The 25,163-nt window shown below is 50.7% G+C and overlaps 1 protein-coding gene across 1 annotated transcript; it reads left to right on the forward strand.

Annotated features, from left to right (window-relative positions):
* Positions 1-16,352: 16,352 nt before the first annotated feature.
* Positions 16,353-25,129, forward strand: ZYX (zyxin). The gene is given in 10 exon segments (XM_032483556.1): positions 16,353-16,466; positions 16,468-16,567; positions 17,028-17,227; positions 17,377-17,469; positions 17,584-18,138; positions 22,255-22,375; positions 22,520-22,689; positions 22,825-23,003; positions 23,890-24,010; positions 24,559-25,129. Coding segments are annotated over 10 exon segments (1,746 nt in total). The 5' UTR covers positions 16,353-16,364; the 3' UTR covers positions 24,664-25,129.
* Positions 25,130-25,163: the final 34 nt, after the last annotated feature.

The raw sequence follows: 25,163 nt of genomic DNA on the forward strand, positions 1-25,163 counted from the left end.
CTGGAATATATTGTCTAGCTGCAAGGGAAAGAAAATGGAAAGATGATTTTTAAAAAAAGAGAGATAAAAGAAGCAACAGCCTTCATTGCTATAGCAATGCTCCCAAATCCCTATTGTTTGATGAGAGAAAGCACTGACTCCGGTGGCCAGTTCTGCTCACACCTTCTCACCTGAAACAGCTCTCCCCTTGGGGTGCTCTCTGATTCCACCATTCTCACCATGACTCTGGTCCAAACATGAATACAAACCTTCCCCTGTCTCCTTAACACAGCTGTACAAGGCTGGATTTATCCAAATGATTTAAATCAAGTCAATACAAGGGATCCCAGGTCTAAGACTCAGTTCCATCCCATGTTCTGTCTTAAAGGTATTTCCAACATCAGTGAAAAGTAGAATCCCAGAGGCACAACACTGACCTGCTTCTCACCATTTAGAGACATTCTCCCAATCTCTTTGTCATCTTCTGAGCCAAGGTCAAAGATGCCAGTTCTGGTATGAACCGGAACAACCTCTCTGGAGGACAATTTGACAGTACTGATCAAAAAATCTTTAAAATATGCATTGCTATTGTTAACTAAATTGTGACACAGCAATTCCATTTATAGAAATATTCTAAGAAAATAAAAATAGAATGTGGACAAAGATTAAATCCATAGCACCCATCAGAGCACAGTTTATATAATAATGAAAGATTGTACACAACCCACATGCTCAAACCTTTATTTAATTAAATCAATTGTGCTACAGGCCTATAATAGAATACTGTACAGCCATTAATACTATCTTATAACTGTATTTGTTGACAGAAAATTATTCGTGATGTATTGTGACTTTAGAAAGAAACAGGCTATGAGAATTAGATCAACTTTTGTTTAAAAATCACACACACAGGTAGATTCTTCTCCTGCCTTTTGTCAGGCCTTCCATCCCAAATAATTTATGGAAATCCTTGAGGAAAGCCTATGTTTTACAAATGTCCAATTCTGCTCATTAGTTAGTTTGACTCTCAATGAAATTACAATATTAATAAGTCCATTTTGAAGGTCTAAAAATATAGGACTTTGGCAGAATGCCCCAGTATAACACTGGCACGTTCTTAACTGGTCCCTTGAAACACAGCCCCAAGGTGAAATTATGCTTCCATCCTCTCTGTGGTTGCTGCTTCGTGCTCCGAATCTCCTGTGGATGGGTCTTGGATAGAAGGAATAAACCCAGTTTAGAGATAGTACTGTCTTAAACAGGGACTCTTGTCCCAGGATCCATGGACAGAATCCAGAGTCCATAACCTTGGATTGGAAAAAAAAATCTTCATGGTCACTAACTTGTAACTGAAATTCCCCACGCACTTCAGCTATGCACGTAGGCAGCAAACCACAGCTGTATTAGAGGTATTGTGCTGTGTCTTTATCATCCATAAAAATTGCAGATGTTTCCATTACATAACAGTTGTAGATTTTTTACATATCTTATGTTCATCACTATTTTGAAATTATGGTAGTACTGAAGCTGCCTCAACATTTTCTTATTTAATGCTTTTATAAAGAAGCAGATATATTACTATGTTATAATTTTATAATAACTGTATTTTTATATAATTGATTCCCTTTGTAATTCTATGTCTTTTGTTTCCACATTTAGTATTATTCTGAGGGGGAAACCATGGATTTTCCAGATTGCCAAGGGGTCCAGGGCACAAAACAGTTTAAGAACCCCTGGCCTTTAAATACATATTTGATGGTGGTGACGGTGGTGGGACCTCTAATTCTGCAGGAGCTTAGCAGTCCTGTTAATAGAACCAACTTAAATGACCAAGCAAGACACTTAACATCCCATTTTGAAGCCTGGGTCCCCAAGAACAGAGATACGTCCCTTTTATCTGCAGGACTGAAGGAGACACACCAAAGGCATGCCTGCCCCCAACAAATGGAGAGACAGTTCTAAAATACAACAGCCTAAGAAAGTGCTTCTTTTGTCATAATGGGAGACACTAGATCAGTTAGGGGATTATGAAAAGATGTGACTGAGGAGGGGGACGTTCAAAGTATAAGAGGGGAAGATGAATCGATACTGAGTGCGAATTCCTAAGGCAGCCACAGGGCTGGGGGCAGAGTTCAGGGAGGAGGACTAGGCTCGAATGGAGGGGTCCGACTCCTGTTCCAGTGGAAGGAAGGTTGGAGCAGATGCTGGTGGGTTGCACGTTTGATGTTGGCAAACCAGGGCTTCCTGTCTGATGGAGTCTATTTTCTTTGAGAAGCAGGAAGAGAGATCATCTACTAAGAGTCTAGGGATGGGGGAGACAGAGGATAAATAATAATCCCTAACATATAAATATCACTTTATAGTTGACAGAGTTTTCAGTCTCCTCTTACAACAACCCAGTAAGGAAGCCACTGCCTTTACATGGCAGCTTGAGAACACTGGGGCTAGAGGCTGATTCACTCTTTCCCCCAGGATCACCCAGCTGGAAAGAGAAGGAGCAAGAGCTTAAACGTAGCCCCTCAGATGGAAAATTCATCCTGGATGCTGCAGAGAAAAACTTGATTTATGTGTTTGCTCATTTACAAAACAAATCAGTAGAGTGACTTGGTTCGGGAAATTTTATTTGATACACATTCTCTCACTCCTGTCTTTCTTCTATTAAGGTGGGACCATTAGCTGAAGGAAGGGATACATCCACCTACATTCCCAAAGCTTTAAAAGCAATGATTTGTCCCCAGGGCAACTTGCAGTCCTGCTACAGATCTTTGGTGCTGTCACAAAGTACTGACGACAGGAGTGTCTCTGTTCCTGCTTACAAGTGTCTGTGCATCATATCTGAGTCTGTATCTCCAGGTGACAAGCAGGTGATTCAGGCATCTCCAAACTGAGTCAGCTTGGGGAAAGGCCTTAGTGGCTCACAGGAGGCCCTCTTTGCTTAAGGCACCAGAAGCGGACGTGCTGAGCTGGAGACCCTCAGGGAAAGGTAGATTGGCAGGTAGATCAGCAGTGGCTTACCTGGAATAGCATGGGGGCTGGGTGGACATCAGAAGAGTCTGAGAAAGGTGATGGAGGTCTGTATTCTTTTAAAAGGGAGTTGTTTCCTCCATACCCAGTGAACCAGAAGACAAAGGACAGGGCTTGGGGGTTGGGTTGCTGACACACTGAGACAGACTCAGAGCTAAGTCACGGATGGGTCCATGGGGAGACATAGGTAGTAAGTTGTATGTCCACAGCATAGGAGGTGGCCACAGGGTCTGTGCCAGTGGTCTGTGGAGCTCTCTTCCCCATGTCCGCCATCAGCTGGGTCCCCAAAGTAATCAGGAGATGGAATTCCTGGCCACTGTGCTGCGGCAGGAGGTTTCCTGGGCAGAGCAAGTTTGCTGAGGAAGGAAGGGCTTCTCAGGGCAGCGAGTTATATAGAATGACACGTGCCATAGCAGTTCTCTGGCTTTAAATGAGCCTAAATGCCTCATTTGACCAATTTCTGCTCTGTTGGGCTCTGAGGAAGATAAAACCTGTTACACTAGCATAAGTCACTGCACATTTTACTTCTAGGTGAGGTTTGAAACCTTTGCTAAATATTAGAGATCTATGTGAACTCACTCCCATGTGTAGTGGAATAAGGAAGCTTAGCAGCAGGGGCAATGGTGGATGACCTCCCCCCGGACCCCTGCCCACCGTGGTGCAGTCCCCAGACACAACCCTCCGTGCATGAGCCAAAGCTTCTGCCTCTGGCAGGTCAGCATCACTGAATCCACATTTCACAGGAAGGATCCTGTGGTTCCCATTCAGCAGAGAAGAATGCTCAAGCAAATGTTTCCCTGACGATTCTAATAATTTATTCTTTAGATTATCAAGGGAATGCATTTGCCCTTTCCTTTCTTTGTAAAACAGGACAGTGAGAAAGTCTGGAATAGAATCAGCTCAGATTTTGAGGGTACTAGCCAAACATTCTTGTTAGAAAGGCCAGGCCAGGAGTTCTGGGCAGGTGGGCTCCTGTGACTCTCTCAAAGAAAGGGAGGGTTTGATCCAGAGGTCCTAAGACAGTGTCAGTGCTTTATTCCTGCTTCCTGACCCAAAGCATACATAGGGGCTCGGGGTACCATCATCATGTCCAGGTTACAGGCTGCAGTAGACCAGGCGGGATGCCAGGACCATGGAAGCAGGCCTAGAGTTTGGGCAACTATGAGTCAGAGGCCAAGTGAACAATCAAAAATGGAGTTCATCAATCCCAGAGAGGGAGGGTGGAGCTCATTGGTAACGCACATGCTTAGCATGCATGAGGTCCTGGGTTCAATCCCCAATACCTCCATTAAAATAAATAAATAAATAAAATAAACCAAATTACCTCCCCATCTCCCCCCCAAAAGATAAAAATTAACTCCAGAGCGCCAGAGCAGATGGGATCTTCAGGGCCCAAATGAGTTCTCAGCACTTGTAAATCCCAGAGCCACCGACAGAGAAAGAGAAGCAGTCAAATACCTAGCAGCAGGCAGTTGCTTCTTCCAGCCCTAGTGACCCCACCTGCCAGCTTTATACTCCTTCTCCAAGAAGACCAGTGAGAACCCGGAATCAGAAGGCTTGCTCTCAGCATCACAGATAACTGCCTGGCTCATGTTTATGAACTCAGGAAAGAGGAGCAGCTGACGTCACATCATGTCTCTGAAGCCCTCTTGCCTCCCCTGCTGGCACCCCTCAGACCCCACCTTTATGCCCAGCTCCTCCAGGAGAGACAGCCTACCTTGTGCTTATAATGCTTCCTCTCTTGGTCCTGCCTCTGACTCACAGCCTGGTAAGTGATGCTCTGTTACTACCTGTCAGACTTCTCTGTCACCAGGTGACAGCTGATAGCCCACCTCTGGGATTCCTGGATAGAACTATTCTCGGTTTCCCAACTGAGCTTTTGGAATATCCTGCAGCTTCCACTTGAATTTCTCCAAATATTTTCTTGGACAAGGACCTATTTTTGCTGCAAAGTCTAACTGCCTGGAACCTTTTCTCCTCTCCTGCAGCTGGTCCTGATTCACATGGTATGTTTAATACATTATTTGTCTGGGTAGCTCCAGATCTCAGCCCTTCCAGTCTGCCACCTTTAAGCAAACCGACAAGTCCAGAGAGGACAGCAGAGGCATTTTCCTGACGATGAAGGAGCAGTGGACGTACAGGGCATTGGGTACAGATCCTTGAGTGTTAGAACTGGACGAGATCTTAGAAATCAAACTCGTTGCTGCACTTTCACAGACAAGGAACATGCATTCCTTTCCTATCCTATGATGCCTCCTTAAATCTGTTAAACTATTTTTCTGATTTTTATTATAACCCTAAATACTGTTGAAATATACTCACTCCTCATACTCTTTTCACTCACATAAATGGATCAACTCCTTTCAGATAAAATGAGGGAGAAAGAACATTGTTCTAAGAGGGTAGATTTCATGTTAAATGTTCTTATCACAACAAATTTAAAATGAAAAGAAAAAAACATTGTTCTAAGTTGGGAGTTCCAAAGCGAACTGGTCTCTTGTTCTTTGTGTCGAAGAATGAATGTCTGACCCTGGTATGTTCTGGTCATTACTGGTTAAGGTTTTTTCATGATGATGAGCTGATGGGGAACCAGGCTTTACTGTTTTGGGTGGTGGGGAGGGTAAAAGTCTACTTGAAAGCTGTTCATTCACTGAGTCAGTCATGATTGTCCCGCTACTGGGCAGCGGACCTGCCCAGAAGGGAAAGCTCAAAAGAGACTGGAAATTTTGAACTCCGGGTGGTGTGTACATGTTTCTCGTGTCATATGTACTCATTTTAGAAAAACTTTAAAAATACTGGTGTTGATTTTTTTTAATCTGACACCAAAAGCAAAAGCAACAAAAGCAAACAATAAGCGAGACAACATCAAAATAAAAAAACTAAACTAAAAAGCTTCTGCATAGCAAAGGAAACAAGCAACAAAATGAAAGGCAACCTACGGAATCGAAGAAAATATTTAAAAATCATATAGCTGACAAGGTCTAATATCCAGAACATACAAAGAACTCATACAACTCAATAGCAAAGAAAAATTGGATTAAAAACTGGGCAGAAGATCTGAGTAGAGATTTTTTTGAAAGGAGACATACAGATGACTGACAGGTACATGAAAAGATGCTCAACAGTACTAATTATCAGGGAAATGCAAGTCAAGCCCACAATGAAATATCACCTCCCACCTGTTAGAATGGCTATTATCAAAAAGAGAAGAAATAACAAGTGTTGGTGAGGATGTGAAGAAAAGGGAACCCCTGAGCACTGATCATGGGAGTGTAAATTGGCTCAACCACTGTAGAAGACAGATGGATGTTCCTCAGAAAATTAAAAATAGAACTACCATATGATCCAGCAATTACACTTTTGGGTATTTACCCAAAGACAATGAAAATATTAACTCAGAAAGATATCTGCACCCCTATGTTCACTGCAGCATTATTTGCGATAGCTAAGATATGGAAACAACCTAAGTGCCCATCAGTGGATAAATGGATAAAGCATTGTGAGATTCTATATATATATAAAGTTTATTTATATATATTTATATATATAAAGTAATATTATACATATATATAATGGAATATTGTTTAGCCAAAAAAAGGAATGAAATCTTGCCATTTGTGACAACACGGATAGATCTTGAGGGCATTATGTAAAGTGAAGTAAGTCAGACAAAGACAAATACCACGTGAACTCTCTTATAAGTGGAATCTTTAAAAAAAACAAAAACAAAAACAAAAAACAAGCTCATAGATACAGAGAACTGATTAGTGGTTGCCAGAGGCAGTGGGTGGGGTGTGGGAGAAATGGGTGAAGGAGGTTAAAGGTAAAGAAAAATATTGCAGTTGATTTAAGGCAGACATTGAAAATTTTAATCATATTCAAAATATTCACTTTATATACATATATATATATACACATACACATATATATATCTACATATATGCTAATGTATATGACATAGGTATATTATAGAAAATATATATAAAAACATTGATGAACATCGATTATTTGTTTCTACAATAATGAAAATAAAATATCACATTATAAAAAAAGAAGACCTTTAGCTTCCATTCTGATTGAAATAGGGAAGGAGAGTTTTGATCAGAATATAACAATCTGAAATAAGATGAAAAGATAACATTGGCTGCTGTATTGAGAGTAGATTGTAGGGAGGTGAGATATTGCAGTAAACCAGGAGGGAGGAAATCCGGAGAGAAGATGGAGTCTTTGACCAGAGAGACAGTGCTGGAGACAGTGAGAAGTGGGCAGATTCTGGAACTGTTTGGAAGAGAGTCAGCAGGGTGTGATGGATTTGGAGTGCCAAAGAAAGAGAGATGTTAATGACTCTGAAGTTTTTGGTCTGAGCCAAAGAATAGAATTTCTAGTAACTGACATGAGGAAGATTATGTGTAGGCATTAAATATCAGACACTTTTCATTTGAAATGTCTATTAGATAATCAAGTGGGAAGTGTAAGAGTTTGGATATATGTGTTAGGTCATAGGAAAGGTCCAAGATAGAGATATAAACTTGGGAATTACTAGCATACAGATGGCATTCAGAGGCTTACAACTGGGTATGATCAACAAAAAGTGGGTAAAGTCAGAGAAGAAGAGGTTCAAGGACTCATCCCTGGGGTACCCCAACATTTAGAGGCTGAGCAGATGGGCAGGAGCCAAACAAGGAGACAGAGAAATATGGACCAGTGAAGTTGAAGGAAAAATAGGACAATGTGATATGCAGAAAATGAAGCAACAACTGCTTCACAAAGCTGAATCAAATATAGTTGATGTGTCAAGAAGAGTGGGAACTGAGACGGTCCATTGAATTTAGCAAGATGGAGGTCATTGCTAACCTTGAGAAGACTAATTTTGGTGAAGCACTGGGGGCATAAAGGATGACTGCAGCAGATTAAGAGAAAATAAAATGGGAGAAGAGAAATCAGAGAAAGTAAGTATAGAATACTCAAGAAGTTTTGCTGCAAAAAGGAGCAGAAAAATGGAGTAGTAGTTGGAGAGGAAAATGGGGTTATTGTTTTTTTTTTAAAGTTGGTGCAAACTATAGCATATCAGTATACTGGTGAGAATGATCTAGTAGAGAGGGAAAGACTGAAATTCAAGAGAGTGCATTAACTGCTGGGGCAACATCCTGGAGCATGTGAGAGGGAACAGAATGTACTGCACGAGTGGTGGAGCAGGCGTTAAGCAGGACTGTGGGTACTTCCTTTTACTGTAGTGAGAGGAAGGAAGGCAGAGGGCAGGGATGCACGCTCAGGTGGGAGGGTGGACATAGGAGAGCCCAGGCAGTCTTTTCAGTTCTTCAATTTTCCCAGTGCAACAGGAGGCGAGATCATCAGCTGTGGGTGAGGATGAGGAAGAAGAAGTTGAAGAGAGAGAAGTCTTTCAAAAGAGTGGAAAGTGACTGGACAAGAGAAATCGGTATGTTGACCGGAAGTCGAATTGCTGGGTGGCACCTGAAGCTCATCATGAATTTAAAATTAGACTGGTCAGAAGGGCTGTGTGTTTTTCGCCAGCCCCACTGAGCTGCCTGGCTACAGGGGTGAGCTTGGTAGAGTCAAGTTGAACTCAGGTTTGGGTTTTGCCCAGTGAGTACCACAGAGTGAGCAAGGCACAAGGGACCCAAGAGCAGGTTCATGGGAGTGACTCTCATGATTGCTCAAGGAATTTAAACTGGTAAGGAGAGCATGATGGGGAAGGGAGAGAGAGAGAGGGCGATGTGAAGTGTAGGTCCCACTGGGTCCAGGGATTGTTAGGGTTAAAGTAAAATAAGGGAGTGAGCTGGAAAGCTAGCAGGAGCTGGCTGGAGAGAAAGTCACTTAAAATGGAGATTGTGAAGGGGTGGTACAAGGTCTTTCTAGGACTGGGTAGTCCAGTGCAGTAACCACCAGCGATGTGTGACCACTGAACACCTGAAATGGGACTAGTCTGAACTGAGATGTGCTATAAGGGGTAAAATTCATACAGAATTCTCAAGACAGCATCAAAAAAGGTAATGTATTTCACCAATGTTTTTGGTTACATATTAAATGATAAGACTTGGGGTATCTTGGGTTAAAGTGTATTATTAAAATTACAATCACCAGTTTCTTTTTTCACTTCTTTTAAAATTACACACGGGGCTCACATCATATTTCAATCAGTCAGCATTGGTTGAGGTGTTAACCATGAATATAGTGGTTGAGGTAGAGCTGTATTGCGGGAGGAGAGAGGGCAGAGAGGCAGGGGATAGGGACGATCACCTCTATGGTATTGAAACCACCAAGAATCAATAGTAAAGGCATTTTGGAGAGAGTGTCACTGAGCTAGGACATAACCATGTGTGAGGAGTGAGGATGAATGATCCAGGCAATAGATGCTCTTCCAGGATGGGCAGTAGGTCTATGAGCTCCAGAGGGCACCTTCGATGGTTTTCAGGAGTTGGGCAGGCAGCAAGATGTGGGGTGAGCTGGGAATTTGGGGCTTCTTCTGGTGACTGACATATTGGGGTTAAGTGGCTTAGTGAAATTCGTTCTGGTTCTCCAGGCAGGGCAAATGAAGGTGAGGAGGTGAGTGTAAATGGATTAGGGGGAAGACGGGTCCTTCCTTCACTCCCGCTGGAAGAGACATGGAGGTTGGAAAAGTGAAGTCTATGGAATCTTACTCTAAGGATCAGGACTCTCTTTTCCACCTGTCCACCAAATACTATCATGCATCAAAGCATCCTAGGCTTTCTCAACTTCCCATGTAATACACACTAGGTGACTTTTTCATCCAATAATAGATTCAGATTGCTCCTTGGAGGTAGATGTCTCATAAATGTGGAGCCTCCGCACAGTCCTCTTTTCTCTGCTCTAGACCTGGATATCCCACTGCCTCCCACACATCCTCTTTCTCAGCACGTCCAGAACAAAACACGCAGTCTTACTACCAGACCTGCACCCCTCAGCACAAGGCATCGCATTCTGAGCAGGTACTAGCCAGAAGCTGCGCTAGGTCCATGATTTCTCTTTCTCCCTTCCACCAACGCCCTGCCCCAAATTCCATCCGTCACAAGGTTCTGTTGATGACGTCATGTCCTAAATAGCCCTCTAATCCACCCACTTTGTCCATCACCACAAACCTCCCCTTTGCACTGAAAGCTCTACCATAACCTCTTAACTAGTCTGTCTGTGTCTGTACTGGACCCTCCTGTTATGCTCCGCATTGTCCCACGGTTGGAAATCTTGGGAGATTTCTTAAGTTCTTAAGCCTTTTCCTGCCATTCTTTTCAACCTGAAACTCTGCAGCCGCTCCCCACTGTTCTCCGGACAAAGTCAAACTCCTTTAACATGATTCACATCTCTGCATGGCCACGTCTCCAGCTTTTCCGCAGTCCATGCCTGCACCTCACTCCCACACACCCTGGCCACGCCTGCCTCCCTCCCTAGGTGCTTGGTGCTCCCGCAGGGCAGGCTGTGCTCACAGCCGTCACAGGGCTTTGCAAATGCTGCTCCCTCTGCATGGATGCATTCCCCTCTGACTTTGCCTGCTTAGCTCCTACTTACCTTTCAGATCTCAGCTTGGACCTCCCCTCCTTGCGCTCTCCAGCCAGGTCACATCTTCCCATTATGTGCTCTATGCCTTGCATCAGCTCTCTTTCTGTTGAGATTCTTGTAAGAGTTGCAGGGTTACATTTCGTTTGTGACTACTTGATTAATGTCTCCCCTGGTCAGCTCCTCAAGGGCGTGGACCTTCACGAGGGCTTGGGATCACATCTGGTTTTGCTCAATATTATATCCCAGCACCTAACAAAGTGTCCCGCCCAGAATAGGTGCTCAATAAAAACTTGTTGAGTAAACGAATGAATGAGCCAAGATGTTATAAGTTTTACCAAATGCAGGACCTCCCTTGATCTAGTATGGGATTTCAATGGCTCTGGAACTCTATTTCAGTCAGTAAATGTATATAAGGCCCTGGCTTGGTGTCAGGCACTGTGCTAGGCCTCCTCTGCTGCGCTGCCACTGAGCACAGCATGATAACTTTGCTGGGACCACGTAGGCTGCTCTGTGGCATCACTGTAGCATCTCACCCTTGGGGACAAGGGCCTACCTCCTGGCTTTCTCAAGCATGTTGAGAAGCCTAAGTAGGAAGCCACCTGCTGCTCTGGGTGGCTCCCCTTTCCTCTTTCTGAGACTGAGTGTTCATTTGCCACATTCACCGCATATCTGGGTGGTGGTGAGGTAACTAACAACTAAGCGGGTGGCAGGAAGGCACCTGGGCAAGCTCTGAGGGTTGCTCCAGAGCACTCACTTCCTGTGTCCATGGTGGGTTTCTTTACATAGGCCCACCTTACTAAAGCGAGTGGGGCGCAGGAGCAACTAGAGGAAGGGAAGTACGTCTCATCTCAAGCATCGAGGTTATCTCTCTGTGTTTAACCCCCCCACTCCCTGACATGTTTACTTTCTGTAAGGACTTAGGCGGCTATTTTCAGTGACAAACAATCTAGCTTCTAGCCCTGGCTTCTCTGATTTTGGCTCCCCCTGGGTTTTGGGGGAAGGAGGGCAGCAGATGCTCCACTAGCGGCGGCCTTGGTGCCAGCAACCTGCCTGTGCTGCTGTTGGTGCCCTGGGTCTCTTTTCCTGTCTGCCCTTCCCAGCTCCCTTGGCTGCTGACTCTTCGCCATCTGACCATCTGGCTTGCTCTGCCCCCCCACAACCACCACGCATTTCTGCCTCGCTGATGCTCGCAGTGTCTCTGGGTGCCCATCTGGCTCAGACCTTGGGATGCATGGAGCCTTCTGTGGCTACTCTGACCTCTGTTCCCTTAAATGCCCTATGCAGGCTTTGCTCCCCTGTCCTGGAATCCTCACTGCTGCTTCGGATCTGGTGGGATAATAATAACAATATTTAATCTTCACAATAAACCTCTGAGGAATGTATATTATCATCCCACTTTTCAAGGAAACTGAGGCCAACTGGATGTTGGATTTTGCACCTCCTAAATGGCGGGCTAGCCTGGTCAGAAGGCCACCAGCTACTGTAATTAGCACAGCCACACCAAGCAAGCACTACTGGTGGGTGAGAACTTTTTATCTAATCTTAACACTTACGTTATGATACTAAAATGTTTACTTAAGTGTTCTTCCTGTAGATGAAGAGTACCCTGAAGGAAAGTACCGGGTTTATGTATCTTTATATCTGGGGTGCCTAGAATATAGATGTTACTGGTAAACGTTGTTTGAAGTGAGTTTGGCGAATGGAAGAGAAAGATGCACAGAGGATGATATTCTGCCGTCAGGAAGGAAGGGGGGAAGTGGGAGCATTTGTGGTTGTAAGTCCTGTCACTTCTGTTGCAGGCGTAGAGGATTGCCTTCCCCACCCCCAGCAGGAAGCTGCTCTTCCTTGGCTTTGCCACGAAGATCCCCGGGTGTTCCTGGGTGCTTCACCCTCTCCCACCCCCATTTTCACCCAAGCCTCCATTGTGCATGCAGTCCCACCAGTGATTCCATTGTAAGACTAAGAGAGGGGTAAATTTGGGTGGAAGTGGGAAAGCTGCAGACCATGTGCGCCCAGCATTCAGTGCAAGAAAACTCTGACATAAGGGAAAAGAGGTGATGCTCTGTCATTTCTCTCCTTTCTTTTCCTTTTTATAAATTATAAAAGTAATTCACATTCGTGGAGAAAAAGACAGTTATAAAAGCCTTCTTTCTGTCTTCCCCCAATTCTGTCCCCTAACACTAACTACTGTTAACAACTCTTTGAGAAGGCTCTGGAAGTGTCCTATTATACAAATAAATATTTTATATGCATATATATCTCATATATAAAACGTATGTGTATACACACATGCAGATGGACAGAGAGACAGACAGACACAGTTTGATGGTGCCACATGATGGAAAAACAAAACGGTGACCCAGGGACTTAAAGTGGGGGATGGAGTTGGAGGCTGACCTGAAGAGGCTGTTGATGCACCGGGCTGGGGCTCCCGAGGGGAGAAAGTGACACACTGCAAGGATAGAAGTGGGGGGCAGAAGTGTCTTCAAATAATAAAATGTTTGCATGGCAAAAATATACTTGCCATTTAGGAGGATGCCAAATCCAACATCCGGTTGGCCTCAGTTTCCTTAGCTGAAGAATAGGATGATAATATACACTCCTCAGAGGTTTATTGTGAAGATTAAGTGGGGGGAATAGGCTTCGAGTGCTTGGTATTGTGCCTGGCGCCAGGTACTGAGCATTGCTGAAGCGTGTGCTACTGTCATTGTCATTGTCATGACGGTTGCTGTTCTTGCTGATGTATGTGTGCCGAGCTCAGCACCTGGCACGCAATTGGCCCTCTGCCATCCGCAGCCAGCGTAGGGGATGAGCCTCGTGATGGCATCCCTCTTCTCCTTTTGGAATTTATTTTTTTGCCACTGCTCTCGTTCCTCCCTTCCTTTTTTTCTTAGCTGCTTCTAGCTTCTTACTTTATGTTGTGTGCCCTTGAGGAAAACTTTCTGGCACCTGGTGGATATAAATCCTCGGAGATGTGTAGAGATGTTTTAGGTAGCAAAACTCCTGGTCCATTTTCTTGCTTCCTCTCTCTTGCCTGGACACAAGCTGCTGGAAGTGAATAGGTGCGAACATCTAACTACTTGCTACACTTTACTCACACTACCTGAGATCAATTCCAATTGCTTACTTTAGAAAAATACCTAAAAATCCTTAGGGCCACTCCTATGCATTTCAAAAGCATTGACCCTGCAGCTCCACTTGAGACATCCTGGCCTAGTGTCTGTCCTTCTGGGATACCCTGTGTGTTTCTAGCTGTATTGAGAATGGCTGGCTTAAAATTCTTAGCTTTAATATTCTGCATTCCGAAATGCAGTAAAACTAAGCCTGCCTACGCACTCTTCTATTCTGATTTATAAATAGGCTCAGCTGCCTAACAATTAAATATACTATATTTTGCACATGCACATTCCTTAAGGAGACATTCAGAGGGCAGATGGCTTTTACTCTTGTGATGCTATCTGGAAACCATCTTCCTAACTTTCCTAAGTGGATCTATTTCGAAGGATTGGCGATGAGACTTTCGGTCTCACAGGAAATCTAGTATCAGATTTCTAGCAGATCTTCACAGGGACAGGCCCAGGACTGGCTTATATGTGTCAAAGGTCTGGACTACATGCTTTATATTATACATGGCCACACAGGCTTGTGGCTGTGAGAGATACCAGTGACAAAGACAATAAGACACCAGAGACAAGAAAGATGAGTGCGGTCTGAGAAGGTGACTGAGGATGTGATCTTAGGTATAATTAAATATTTGATAAAGTTGAAGGAAGGAGAGGGCATATACCAAGGCTCAGGAGAGATCTGCCTGGCAACCCAGAAGGGGACACAAGGGGAAAATGGCCTTAGGTTAACCTGTCAGAACTGGGACTTGAATAATAATACTGAGTATTATATACCAGTTTCAGATATTGTATTTCACTTATCTCTCTATATAATACAATAAGGTACATGGATTAAAGAACATCACTCTTTTATACACGGAGAAACTGAAGTGGAGAGAATGAAAAGACTTATCCCTGAGTTTGGGCACTCCCGCTGGGTCTCTGCCCCCTGACCTCACTCCGCTCTCCTGGACCCAGCGTTGCTTCACCTGACAGCAGGGTGGAGAGGAAAGAGCTCTGCCATCGGAGCCTTCAAAGACACCCAGTTCTAGTCTAGACCCTGCCGCTTACTAGGCATGACCCTGGGCCTACCTTTTAAGCTCCCAGCCTGTTTTCTCATGGTAAATGTAAGGGGTGAGTCTGAACAATCTCTGGAGCATAGCCACGATGCTGGTTGACAGTCGGGTGTAGCCGATCTGGAGGGCCAGGGGCTGGAAATACCGAGTAGAGTGTGCACCAGGGGACTGCCTTAGATGGCAGTGAAGGCTGGCAGCACAGAGAGCGCGAAAAGGAAGGGCCTGAGGGAATGAGACTCAAAAGCCAAAAGGCCTTGTGAATCCATAGTTTGTAGGTAGTGAGTGTGGAAGAATCCAGGAGGCAATTCGGTAAGTTTCCACGTTCAACTAAACAGCAAGAAAAAAGAAAGAACCCAGGTCTGTCCCTTCCCTGTAGCCTGGGGCACAAGAAGGCTGAGGAATCCGGTCGGACCAATGGGGGGCTCCACCGAGCGCAGTCTCCGAATCCCTCGAGGGCCGCCCCGCCGCGCGCTGGCTCGCAGAGGGGTAGATCACGGTGGGCGCCGAAGAACTGGCGAAGACGTGTCGCCCGCGTCCACATCCGTCCTCCTGGCCCCAAGTGCGCCCTCGCCTCCGCCCCGCCCTCTCACCTCCATTGCCCAGCCGGGTCCGCCCCACTCTCGCTCCTGCAATGTTTAACTGATCCGCAGGCGGGGGCGCGTGTGATGCGAATTCCTAGAAGCCTTAAGCAGCTGCCCAGGATTTGAAGTTAGAATCCCCTAAAGGACCCTTGAGGTTCATGCACACACGCCCACCCCTACCTCAGGTCACAGAAGGGCCCAGGAAGCCGTGGGCAGCGGGGACGCCCCACTCACCATCCCAGTCCACCTAGGAGCCCAGTTCCATCCCAGTCCTGCCAGTCCTGGCTGATTTGGAGGGGATTTGGGGCGCGGGGCTGGCGGCTGGGTAGGGAGGCGAAGGAGCAGCTGGAGGTGGCGGGGACAGGTAACGGCAGGCCGGGAGAGGACGGGGCTGGGCCAGGGCGGAGGCGCCACTGGGCTGCCTGGCCACCTCGGGGACACCAGCCCAACCTCCGCCGGCTTAGCCCGGAGTAGGGACGGTGAGTCAGATCTCGGGCACCCGCGGGTCGGGCGGGGAAGGGGGGCAAGTCAGGAAATGACATCAGAGGCCTGTGTTTGGGGAGGGGTGGTCTATGCCCAGCCGGGGGGGCGGGGGCAGCGGGGGCAGCGGGGGCGGCGGGGCCGGCCGGGAGTGGGGTTGGGAGGACCTCGGTGAAGCCTGCAGCCCCGGGCAAGATCAGGGCCTCTTCCTGGGGGAGTTTCCTGGCGCGTCCGCCCTCCCCGCCTCTCCCCGCCTCTCCCCGCCCCCTCTCCGGGCCGCTCCTTGTATGGTCTGGGCGCCGCTCTCTCCCCGCCCCCTCCCTCCCTCCCTCTTCCCTGCGTCCCTCCCCGCCTGGCTGGAGGCAGCTCGGGACCGGGACGCAGAGTCCGCGGACTCAGCTGCGAGGCGGCCACTCGAGACGCAGCGCACGCGTTCCGGCCCGCGGTGAGGCGCGGGGAGCCGCCCGGCGGGCGCCCACGGGGTGGGGGAGCGGGGGCGCTGAGGGGAGCCGGGCCCGAGAGCGGGTCCTCCGCCGGGCTTGGCGCTGCGTAACCCGGCCACCCACCCCCCGCAGCCCGGCCCGGCCATGGCGGCCCCCCGCCCGCCTCGCGCGATCTCCGTCTCGGCGCCGGTCTTTTACGCCCCGCAGAAGAAGTTCGGCCCGGTGGTGGCCCCAAAGCCCAAAGTGAAATCCTTTTCGGCCCGGGGACAGCGAGCCTCCCCCGGCCGCCGGGGCCCAACGCGCACAGATGGGCCGGGTGGGCGAGATCCCACCGCCGCCCCCAGAAGGTATGTGGCCGAGCTTGGGGGCTGGACCTCGGCGGGCGCCGGGCTGGGGGCAGTGGTTTCGGAAATTTGGGGATGTCTGGAAAGGTTGCAGCGGAGGGGGCTGGGCGCAGCCACCCAGTCCCGAGCAGATGTTCTTACCTCATCGTGGAGCTCATGGCTGGGAGCCAGGGCTCCTGGGACTGTTCCAAGGCCCCCGCCTGGGGGTGGGAGGCGGGAATGTGGGGCACGAATCTTCCCCTCTGGGTCCGTTTTCCGAAGTGTAATGAGAGATGTACCACTCCTTGGCTGAGCCCCGGCCTTTCCTGACCCAGTGCTCCCAGGACGCCCTGAGCCCCCTTTTACTTCCCATACAGACCCCCGAGAGAGTTCTTCGTTTAGGGGATTAGAACTGTAGAAGGGGGGGAACTTGGGGAAGGGTAGAGGGGTCCTTGCTGACTGCCCTCTCTCCTTCCAACCCCAGACTTTCCCTTACCGCCCCCTCCCGTGCTTGGGGAGGGAGACGACGCGGAGGGCGCTCTGGGAGGTGCCTTCCCACCTCCTCCTCCTCCGATCGAGGAACCGTTTCCCCCTGCGCCTTTGGAGGAGGAGATCTTCCCTTCCCCGCCGCCTCCAGTAGTGGATGAGGGAGGGCCTGAGACCCCCATACAGCTCCCACCACAGGTATGGAGGCCTGGGAGGGGCAGCTACGCTGGACACCCCAAGGGAAGGAGAGGCGGGTCCTTTCCTCTGACCTCCCTGCATCTCTGCCCTGATGGGGGTGAGGCGGCAGTGGAAAACTGGGATGGGTGCTCTGACCCCTGACCCTCTAGCCCAGGGAGAAGGTGAGCAGTATTGATCTGGAGATCGACTCTCTGTCCTCGCTGCTGGATGACATGACCAAGAATGATCCCTTCAAGGCCCGGGTAAGGGACAGGAGAGTAGGAAAGGCAGGGCAGGGAGGAAGGGCGTAGGGTTAGAATTATGGAGGGCAGCACCCTCCTCTGACACACTTCTCTCCCCTCTGCCTCCCCTTGCAGGTGTCATCTGGATATGTACCCCCACCGGTCGCCACTCCATTCATTTCTAAATCCAGTACTAAGCCTGCAGCTGGGGGCACAGCACCCTTGCCTCCCTGGAAGTCCCCTTCTAGCTCCCAGCCTCTGTCCCAGGCTCAGCCTCAGAGCCAGACACATTTCCACGTGCAGTCCCAGGCCCAGCCCCAGGCCCAGGCCAAGCCTCAGGTCCAGCTCCATGTCCAGCCGCAGCCACAGCCACAGCCCCAGCCCCAGGCCCATCCCCAGCCTGTGCCTTTGGCTAACACCCAGCCTCGAGGTCCCCCAGCCCCAGCTCCAGCCCCTAAGTTTTCTCCAGTGACTCCCAAATTTACTCCTGTGGCTTCCAAGTTTAGCCCTGGAGCCCCAGGTGGACCCGGGTCACAGCCGAATCAGAAGTTGGGGCCCCCTGAAGCTCCCTCTTCCACTGGTGCAAGCTCCCCTCAGCCCCCCAGCTTCACCTATGCTCAGCAGAGGGAGAAGCCCCAGGTGCAGGAGAAGCAGCACCCAGTGCCCCCACCGGCTCAAAACCAAAACCAGGTGAGGGAGGGTGGGAGGGTGGGAGGACCAAGTTGAGACCAGGGGGCTGGGGGCAGGGCTAAGTCAGGAGCCAGAGGATAAGGGGGAAGGTGGTCTCAGAGAGTGGGGTAGGGGCGGTGGGATAGGAGTTTCAGTCTCTGGGGTTGGACTGGTGCGACCACGGTAAGAGAAGGCTCTTTTGGAAGAGAGCCAGGCAGGGTCTGGGGTTGGGAGGGGCCTGGCTGGGAGCTGGGGGAGCTGCACAGGCTCTGAATTAGGAGGAGGATTTGGTGGACTCTCCCTTGCGCCCTGCCCCAGAATGTTAAAGGGAAGGGATGAGATCATCACCCGTCCAACTTCAGATCTTCCCCCTTCTTGGATTCTTGAGTTAATCTCTGCTCCTCTGATTGCCTTCTCCACCCGAGGGCCCATCTGGTGATAAGAGTCATTGTAAATACTGGCTGAGCCAGCCAACATCTGCCCAGTGCCAGGCACTGTGCTCTGTGCTTGGGTGGGAAGAGATCTCAAAGAGGTTAAGCCTGAGGGAATCAGTGGACCTGGAGTAGAATTCCTGGCTTACAAGACCCCAGGCAAGTTAGGTGAACCTTGAGCCTCAATTCACTAAATACCCTTACAATGGTTGTGAAGATTAAGTGAGCTGATGCGTCAAAAGTGCTGGGATCTGTATATAGCACATGAATGCTCAAAGTAGAAAAGTTATCATTCCTGCCTGACCATTCCTGTCCTCCAGTTCTGGAGACAGATCTGTGTTTAAGGGACCCTGCCAGTCATCTAGTCCAACCAGCCATAGAGTTAACTGGCAGCTGGGTTTCTGTGCAGGCCCTGGGTAGGAAGAGTTGCCAAGTGCCACTGAGTTTTGCAGAATCCTGCGTCACAGGAACTCTGAACTGGGAGCCAATGTAGGGGCTGGCAAGTTAGGAAAAGTCATCAATGGTGCTGGCGTACCTCGAAGGATGGTGCGACTTAAGAATCCAGAGAGGAGAGGGAAGGGCACTCGAGTGGGAATAGCATGAACAAAACTCAAGGGCACGAATGTACCCAGGGGTCTCTGGAGAACAGCAAGTGGAAGGTACCTGTGGGGAAATTATAGAGCGATACTTAGAGAGGTAGGTGGGGGCTCAGGGGAGGAGGAAATGAAACAGACCACTCGGGAAGCTTGCGGGCCCTGGAGAGGCGATAAAGGATTTTGAGTAGGTGTGTGGCTGGGTCTGGAGGCCAGTGACAGCATCGCTTTTGGAAGCTTTCGGGAAAGTTTTTCCAGCAGACGTAGGAGGTCAGTCACGTGTGGAGGTTTCCTCATATTAGCGGAACATTAGTGGAAATGAAAAAATACAGGCCCAGATATGGGAGCTCTTACAAAGGAAGAGCCTCCAGTCTCGGTAACCAATAAAGTGCTTGGAAGAGGAGGGGGAGTAAAAAACAAACAAACTAACAAAAAAATGCCTGGGTGTATTGGAATGACAGTATTGCTGACAAAATAGAGAAGTCCAAAAGGGGAAATGGTGTGGACGGGAAGAGGAGGGTCCAGCTGTCTGCATGTTGAGCAACAGGTTCCAGGAGGACCTTCTCTCAGCTGGAACTGTTGTTCAGTTAGAAGTGGGGGACAGGCGGCAGGAGAGAGCCTGGGCTCGGGGTGTGCGTTTGCGTGGTGATGGTGTGCAGTGATACTGAAGCCCAGGCAGGGAGCCGAGGGCCTGGGAAGACCCTTGGGTGATGCTCCTGTGGAGCAGGGGGGAGGGGCAAGAATGGAGGAAGGAGGAGGAGAGTCACAGGTCAGGGTGGGATCCCAGAGAAGAGAGTGATGGCCATGGGGCTCTTCAGTGGGTGTCTGAGGACTAAAGAACGCCAGGGACCAGACGATTTGGAAGTTGTAAATGGCTGTGTCCTGTGGTGGGGACAGAGTGGTGAGTTGAGCCGTGAGTAGGTGGTGAGAAAATGGAGTTGCCAAGAGTTGCCTGTTCTCAGCTTGGCAGGGAGAGGAAAGACTGAGGGAAGAACTCTGTGTGTGTATGTGTGTGTGTGTGTGAGAGAGAGAGAGAGAGAGAGAGAGAGAGAGAAGCCCAAGGAAGAGGGGTTAGGGGTACTGCTGGGACAGTCCTGGAGGAGGGCTGGCGGCCGCCCTGCCCCCAAGGCATTCCCGGAGAACTGGGTGGTGTGGCCGCAGGCTCGGTAGAGAAGAGGAGCCATGAGGGAGCTGGAGCTGGCTGGCTTCCAGCGCCTCGGTCACGGAGGAGGTGAGGTCATCTGTGAGAGCGAGGGGGTGAAGCATTTGGGGGCTTGAGATGGAAAGGTTTGGAACAGCTGCTGTGGGGAAGGCGACTGAGAACCCACGGGAGCCAGATACCAGACAGCCGAGCTGAGGCGGGAGGGTATGGAGGGCGCTGCAGTGTTTTGTGAACTCTCTCTGCAGTGTTCAGTGATCTCCCCACCTACTTTCTGCAGCTTGGAGGCAGAAACAGGAAGCGGGTGGCGGCTTGACCCAGGGTTGAGATTGGACCAGATAAATGATGGTGGCTGAAGGTGGCAAGCAGTGGCCATGAGAGCCTTGTAGAAATCGATGGTCAAGGGGCCTGGCTTGAGGGGGAGGCAAGCCAGAAGGGCTGGATGCAGAAGGCATATGGAGAGGGTTGGGAGTCAGGAACTAAAGCCTTTCTGAGCAAGTTCATTCAGTAGGTGTGAATTGGGGAAAGGCGGAGGAGGTGATGGTTGGGAGGTGAAGCCCAGGGTCTTGGAGGTAGAGGCCAGAAAACCTTAGGTCCAAGGTGTTCCTTGGTTGGAAGGTGCCTGAGATGGAGGGATGTTTGGACAGTTGGAGTTGAAGAGGTCTGAGTGCCGTGCATTTTGAAGTGGGGACATCGGTGCTGGCAGGCTGAGAGGGAAAACAGTGGCTGGATTGAGTGTGTCCTGAAGGAGCCTGGATACCCACGGGGAGCTGATGTCCAAATAGTTCATACTTCCAAAGAATGGAAGAGACGTTTAAGTAGTACCAGAGAGCAAGGGCTGGCTGTATCCTCTTCCTCTATCCCCAAGATGCCTGAGAGAGGAAAAGGTGAAGCTTACATAGAAGAGGGGGCTGAACAGGGGACTCACACAGTCAGTCAGTGAAGGGCAGCAGGGGTCTGGGGGGAAAATGGCTGAGCTGGAGCATCTGTGGATCTGTGCTTCCCTAGGCGGATGCAGCTTTGGATGCAGACAGGGCTACTGGGGGGCGGGTGGAGCCAGGGCTGAGGAGAAGGTGGCCTTGGGAGGAGGTAGCTGGGAGGTCCTGAGGTTCCAGATGTTAAGAGAGTGGAGGCATTGGCAAGTAGGGCGTTCAGTGATGGGAGCCACAGTCCAGGGTGACCAACTCTGCATTCCTGTTGGACTGTCTCATGGAAATGCTGTTGCAGGTCAGATAGTCCCTGTGGGACCTCCTCCCAGGGTTTCTCTGGGTTACTGGCACTGTCCCCCTAACCTTATCCCCACCCCCAGCCTCAGGATCCCCTAAACAGGAGGGGTCGACTGACCTAGAGAGTGGCCCTTCTCTGGAGCCTTCTGGAGAGGGAATGGGGTCAGGTCGTCCAGGACCCCATCTAAGGAGGGGCCCCGGGACCGCTGCGTGGAAGCTGCGGGCTGGCCTCCTGCAGACGGCGCTGGGGTTTATTTAACCTGACTCCCACCTGTGTTGTATCCTCACGCTGTCAGGGGCTGCTCGGCAGCCGGCGGGACGGGTAGGTGTGTGTGCGTGTGGGTGCACACGCCATTGCGTGCCAGCCTCTCCGTGGGGCCGTGTCCCAGCATGCGCTGTGGAGTTGATGCGTGGCCTAGTGTGTTCAGTGCTTCAGTGACCTGAGCTGCTGTGTGCGTGGCCTCCGTCCGCTTAGTCAGTCTGGCCTGTCTGTGACTGCCCGGGGCGGGGCTGGGCAAAGCGGGAGGAAAGGTCATTCCCCCCTACCCTTATCTGTGTTGTGCTAGGGATCCGGGAGGGAGAATGAGGCGCTTTTTGAGTCCAGCCTGAGTGTCTGGGAAACGGGAGCAGGGTTAGTCCTTTTTGGAAGAAAGTCAATAAGCCAGCTGGGGAGGGTTCTCGGAGGGGGTCATCCTGGAGAGAGCATGAAGCAAGTGTTGGGGTTTCAGGTGCGCTCCTCTGGGGCCCCAGGACCTCTGACTCTGAAGGAGGTGGAGGAGCTGGAGCAGCTGACCCAACAGCTGATGCAGGACATGGAACATCCTCAGAGGCAGAATGTGGCTGTCAATGGTGAGCCCACTGCCCACCTATTGGGACATCTCTGTTAATGTGCAGCCTGGTGCCTGTGGCTCCGCTCCCTGTCCTAGCCCGCTGATCCCTTGCAAGCTTTACCCCCTTCCTCCTATTCATTTCTGTCTTCTCCGGCCTTCTCAGAGTTCTGTGGCCGGTGTCACCAGCCCCTGGCACGTGCACAGCCGGCAGTTCGCGCTCTGGGGCAGCTGTTCCACATCACCTGCTTTACCTGCCACCAGTGTGAGCAGCAGCTGCAAGGACAGCAGTTCTACAGCCTGGAGGGGGCGCCGTACTGTGAGGGCTGCTATACTGTGAGTCGGGATTGGGGCTGGGGGCATCTTGGCGCTCAGCCACGGGGAGGGGGCGGCATGGGGCAGACAGATGTGCCCTGGCAGCTGGCCCTCGGGTGCCAGTTCCCTGCCAAACTCCTGCTGCTCCATCCTCAGGACACCCTGGAGAAATGCAACACCTGCGGGCAGCCCATCACTGACCGCATGCTAAGGGCCACAGGCAAAGCCTACCACCCACAGTGCTTCACCTGTGTGGTCTGCGCCTGCCCCCTGGAGGGCACCTCCTTCATCGTGGACCAGGCCAACCGGCCCCACTGCGTCCCCGACTACCACAAGTGAGGACCCTGCCCACCCACCTTCTGGGCTCTTCTCTGGGTGCCTACTATGGTTTGTCTGGGAGCCAGGCTGTCCCCCTGCCCCCCGGTCCCAAGACAGCTGCAAATCCCTGGACTTGGTCCCCACATCCTGTCTATAGACAGCAGAGACCAGTCCCTCTGGACTTAGCTGTCCAGCAGCCTTAGGCCTGGGTAGCAGTCTTGCTGCTGGCTCGTCCCCCTCCCCTGGCCCTTGGCTCTCCAAGGTTTCTTTCGGGTGTGGTCTTGCATTCAGCAGTGTGTTCTGGAGTGACTTCATTTCACACACAGCTGGATTCTGAAAGCTCCTTTGGCGATCAGCTGTTTGGAACTCTGGTTTCCCCTTAGAAACAGTGCTTATAAGGTGGCTACTTTCTCAGGCCAGCGGCAAAACCCCATAATGTAGCTAAAGGGTGGCAGCAGGGAAGCTGCAGACTCTGACTCTCACATGAGTGTGTGTGAGGTGTGTTTTCAGGTCATATCCCTCCAGACGCCTTAGCAGCTGGGCAGGGGCACCCGAGGTCGCGGGGTAGGCGAGGGTCAGGGTCCAGGAATGGGAGACGGGGAGGGGCGCCTCTGGGAGCGCTCTGTGCAGGGGCTGCAGTGTGACTGTGGCAGGTTAGAACTTGGTGGCAGAGGTTCCTGGGGCGGATGGTGCTTTGGGAGGATGCGGGGATGGTTGGGAGACTCCCCTTGACAAGGTCAGTCTTGGCAGCCAGTCTTAGGCCTTTCTATTGAGCTTCCTGCACCTAAAGGGGTGGGACAAGATGGCCCAAGCGCTCTGCCGTCTCATTTCCCTGCACTCTCGGGGGCAGCGCCCGGTGCCCCTCGCCCCCATTCTGACTCCCAGCACGCTCTCTGCCCCCAGGCAGTATGCCCCGAGGTGCTCCGTCTGCGCCGAGCCCATCATGCCTGAGCCTGGCCGAGAGGAGACTGTGCGGGTGGTCGCCCTGGACAAGAACTTCCACATGAAGTGCTACAAGTGTGAGGTTGGCCGTGCCCCCGGCCCCTCGGGGCTGGGAGGTGGTGGGACACAGCTCGCCCACTAGGTGTGGACAGAGCCAGGCTGGAGGAAGGCGGGGATGCATTTTGAGGGTGGACAGTGGCGGAACCCACACCCGCTCAGCCCAGAGCCTCCGTCACTGTAGAAAGTGGGGTGTGGGGTTTCGGTGGGGTCACTGAATTTCAGATAAACCAAGAAATGGCAGCAACCAATGGGAGGAAAGGGGGTTGTGTTCAGTTATGGCAGGATTGAGGGTCTCAGGGCAGAGTGAGAATAGAGGTGAGACAGGTGGGGGAGGCCACATATCCTGTATTGGGGTGCACCTTGGAAGCAACTCTACCCACTGCCCACCCGCGGGAGGGTCCTGAGGGACAAAAGTGGAAGTGGGTGCTAGGAGTGGAGGTGGCTGTGATCGGGGGGACAGATGATAAGGACACTGGCTGAGCTGTGAGCATCCAGCCTTCCCAATTTTAAGGTGGGAGGTGGGGTGCACAGGGGGCCTCCCTGCCAGTGCGCTCTTTTTCCTTCTCCCAGGACTGTGGGAAGCCGCTGTCCATTGAGGCAGATGACAATGGTTGCTTCCCATTGGATGGCCACGTGCTCTGCCGGAAATGCCACACGGCCAGAGCTCAGACCTGAATGAGGACCGACCCCCTTTTCAACTGCAAGTCCATTCCCCAGCAGTGGACCACCCACCATGAGACCACCCCACCCCTCTACCCACCCCACCTCCCTGCAGTTATTTTTTGATGTCCAGCCCTTCCCTCCATACCAGACCCCACCCCAGTATCCTTTGTGTGCTGATCCAGGGCCCCAGTGTGGCCTAGGGCTGCAGAGTCCCAGCCCTGGAGTCCAGTCCTCCCCTATCCTGCAGGGACCACCCACCGTCGTCCAGGTACCCCAGCCGAGGGGGCACCAGGCTGAGCGCTGCTGCTTTCACTGCCGCACCGATGCCCCGAGCAGCCTCGTACTCTGCTTGCTGAGGGCCAGGGGACACCCTGACCCTCTGGGAGCTTGGGCTGGGTCACCAGCCTGGACATTCCCACCTGCCCCCGTGCCGCCAGGTTGTGGCTACAGCTACAAATAAAAGAACTGTTTTCCAGAATTCTTAGTGGTCGACTCTTTTGTGCCTACAGCCC

The sequence above is a fragment of the Camelus ferus genome, chromosome 7 (genome assembly GCF_009834535.1).
Source record: "Camelus ferus isolate YT-003-E chromosome 7, BCGSAC_Cfer_1.0, whole genome shotgun sequence".
NCBI classification, from domain to species: domain Eukaryota; kingdom Metazoa; phylum Chordata; class Mammalia; order Artiodactyla; family Camelidae; genus Camelus; species Camelus ferus.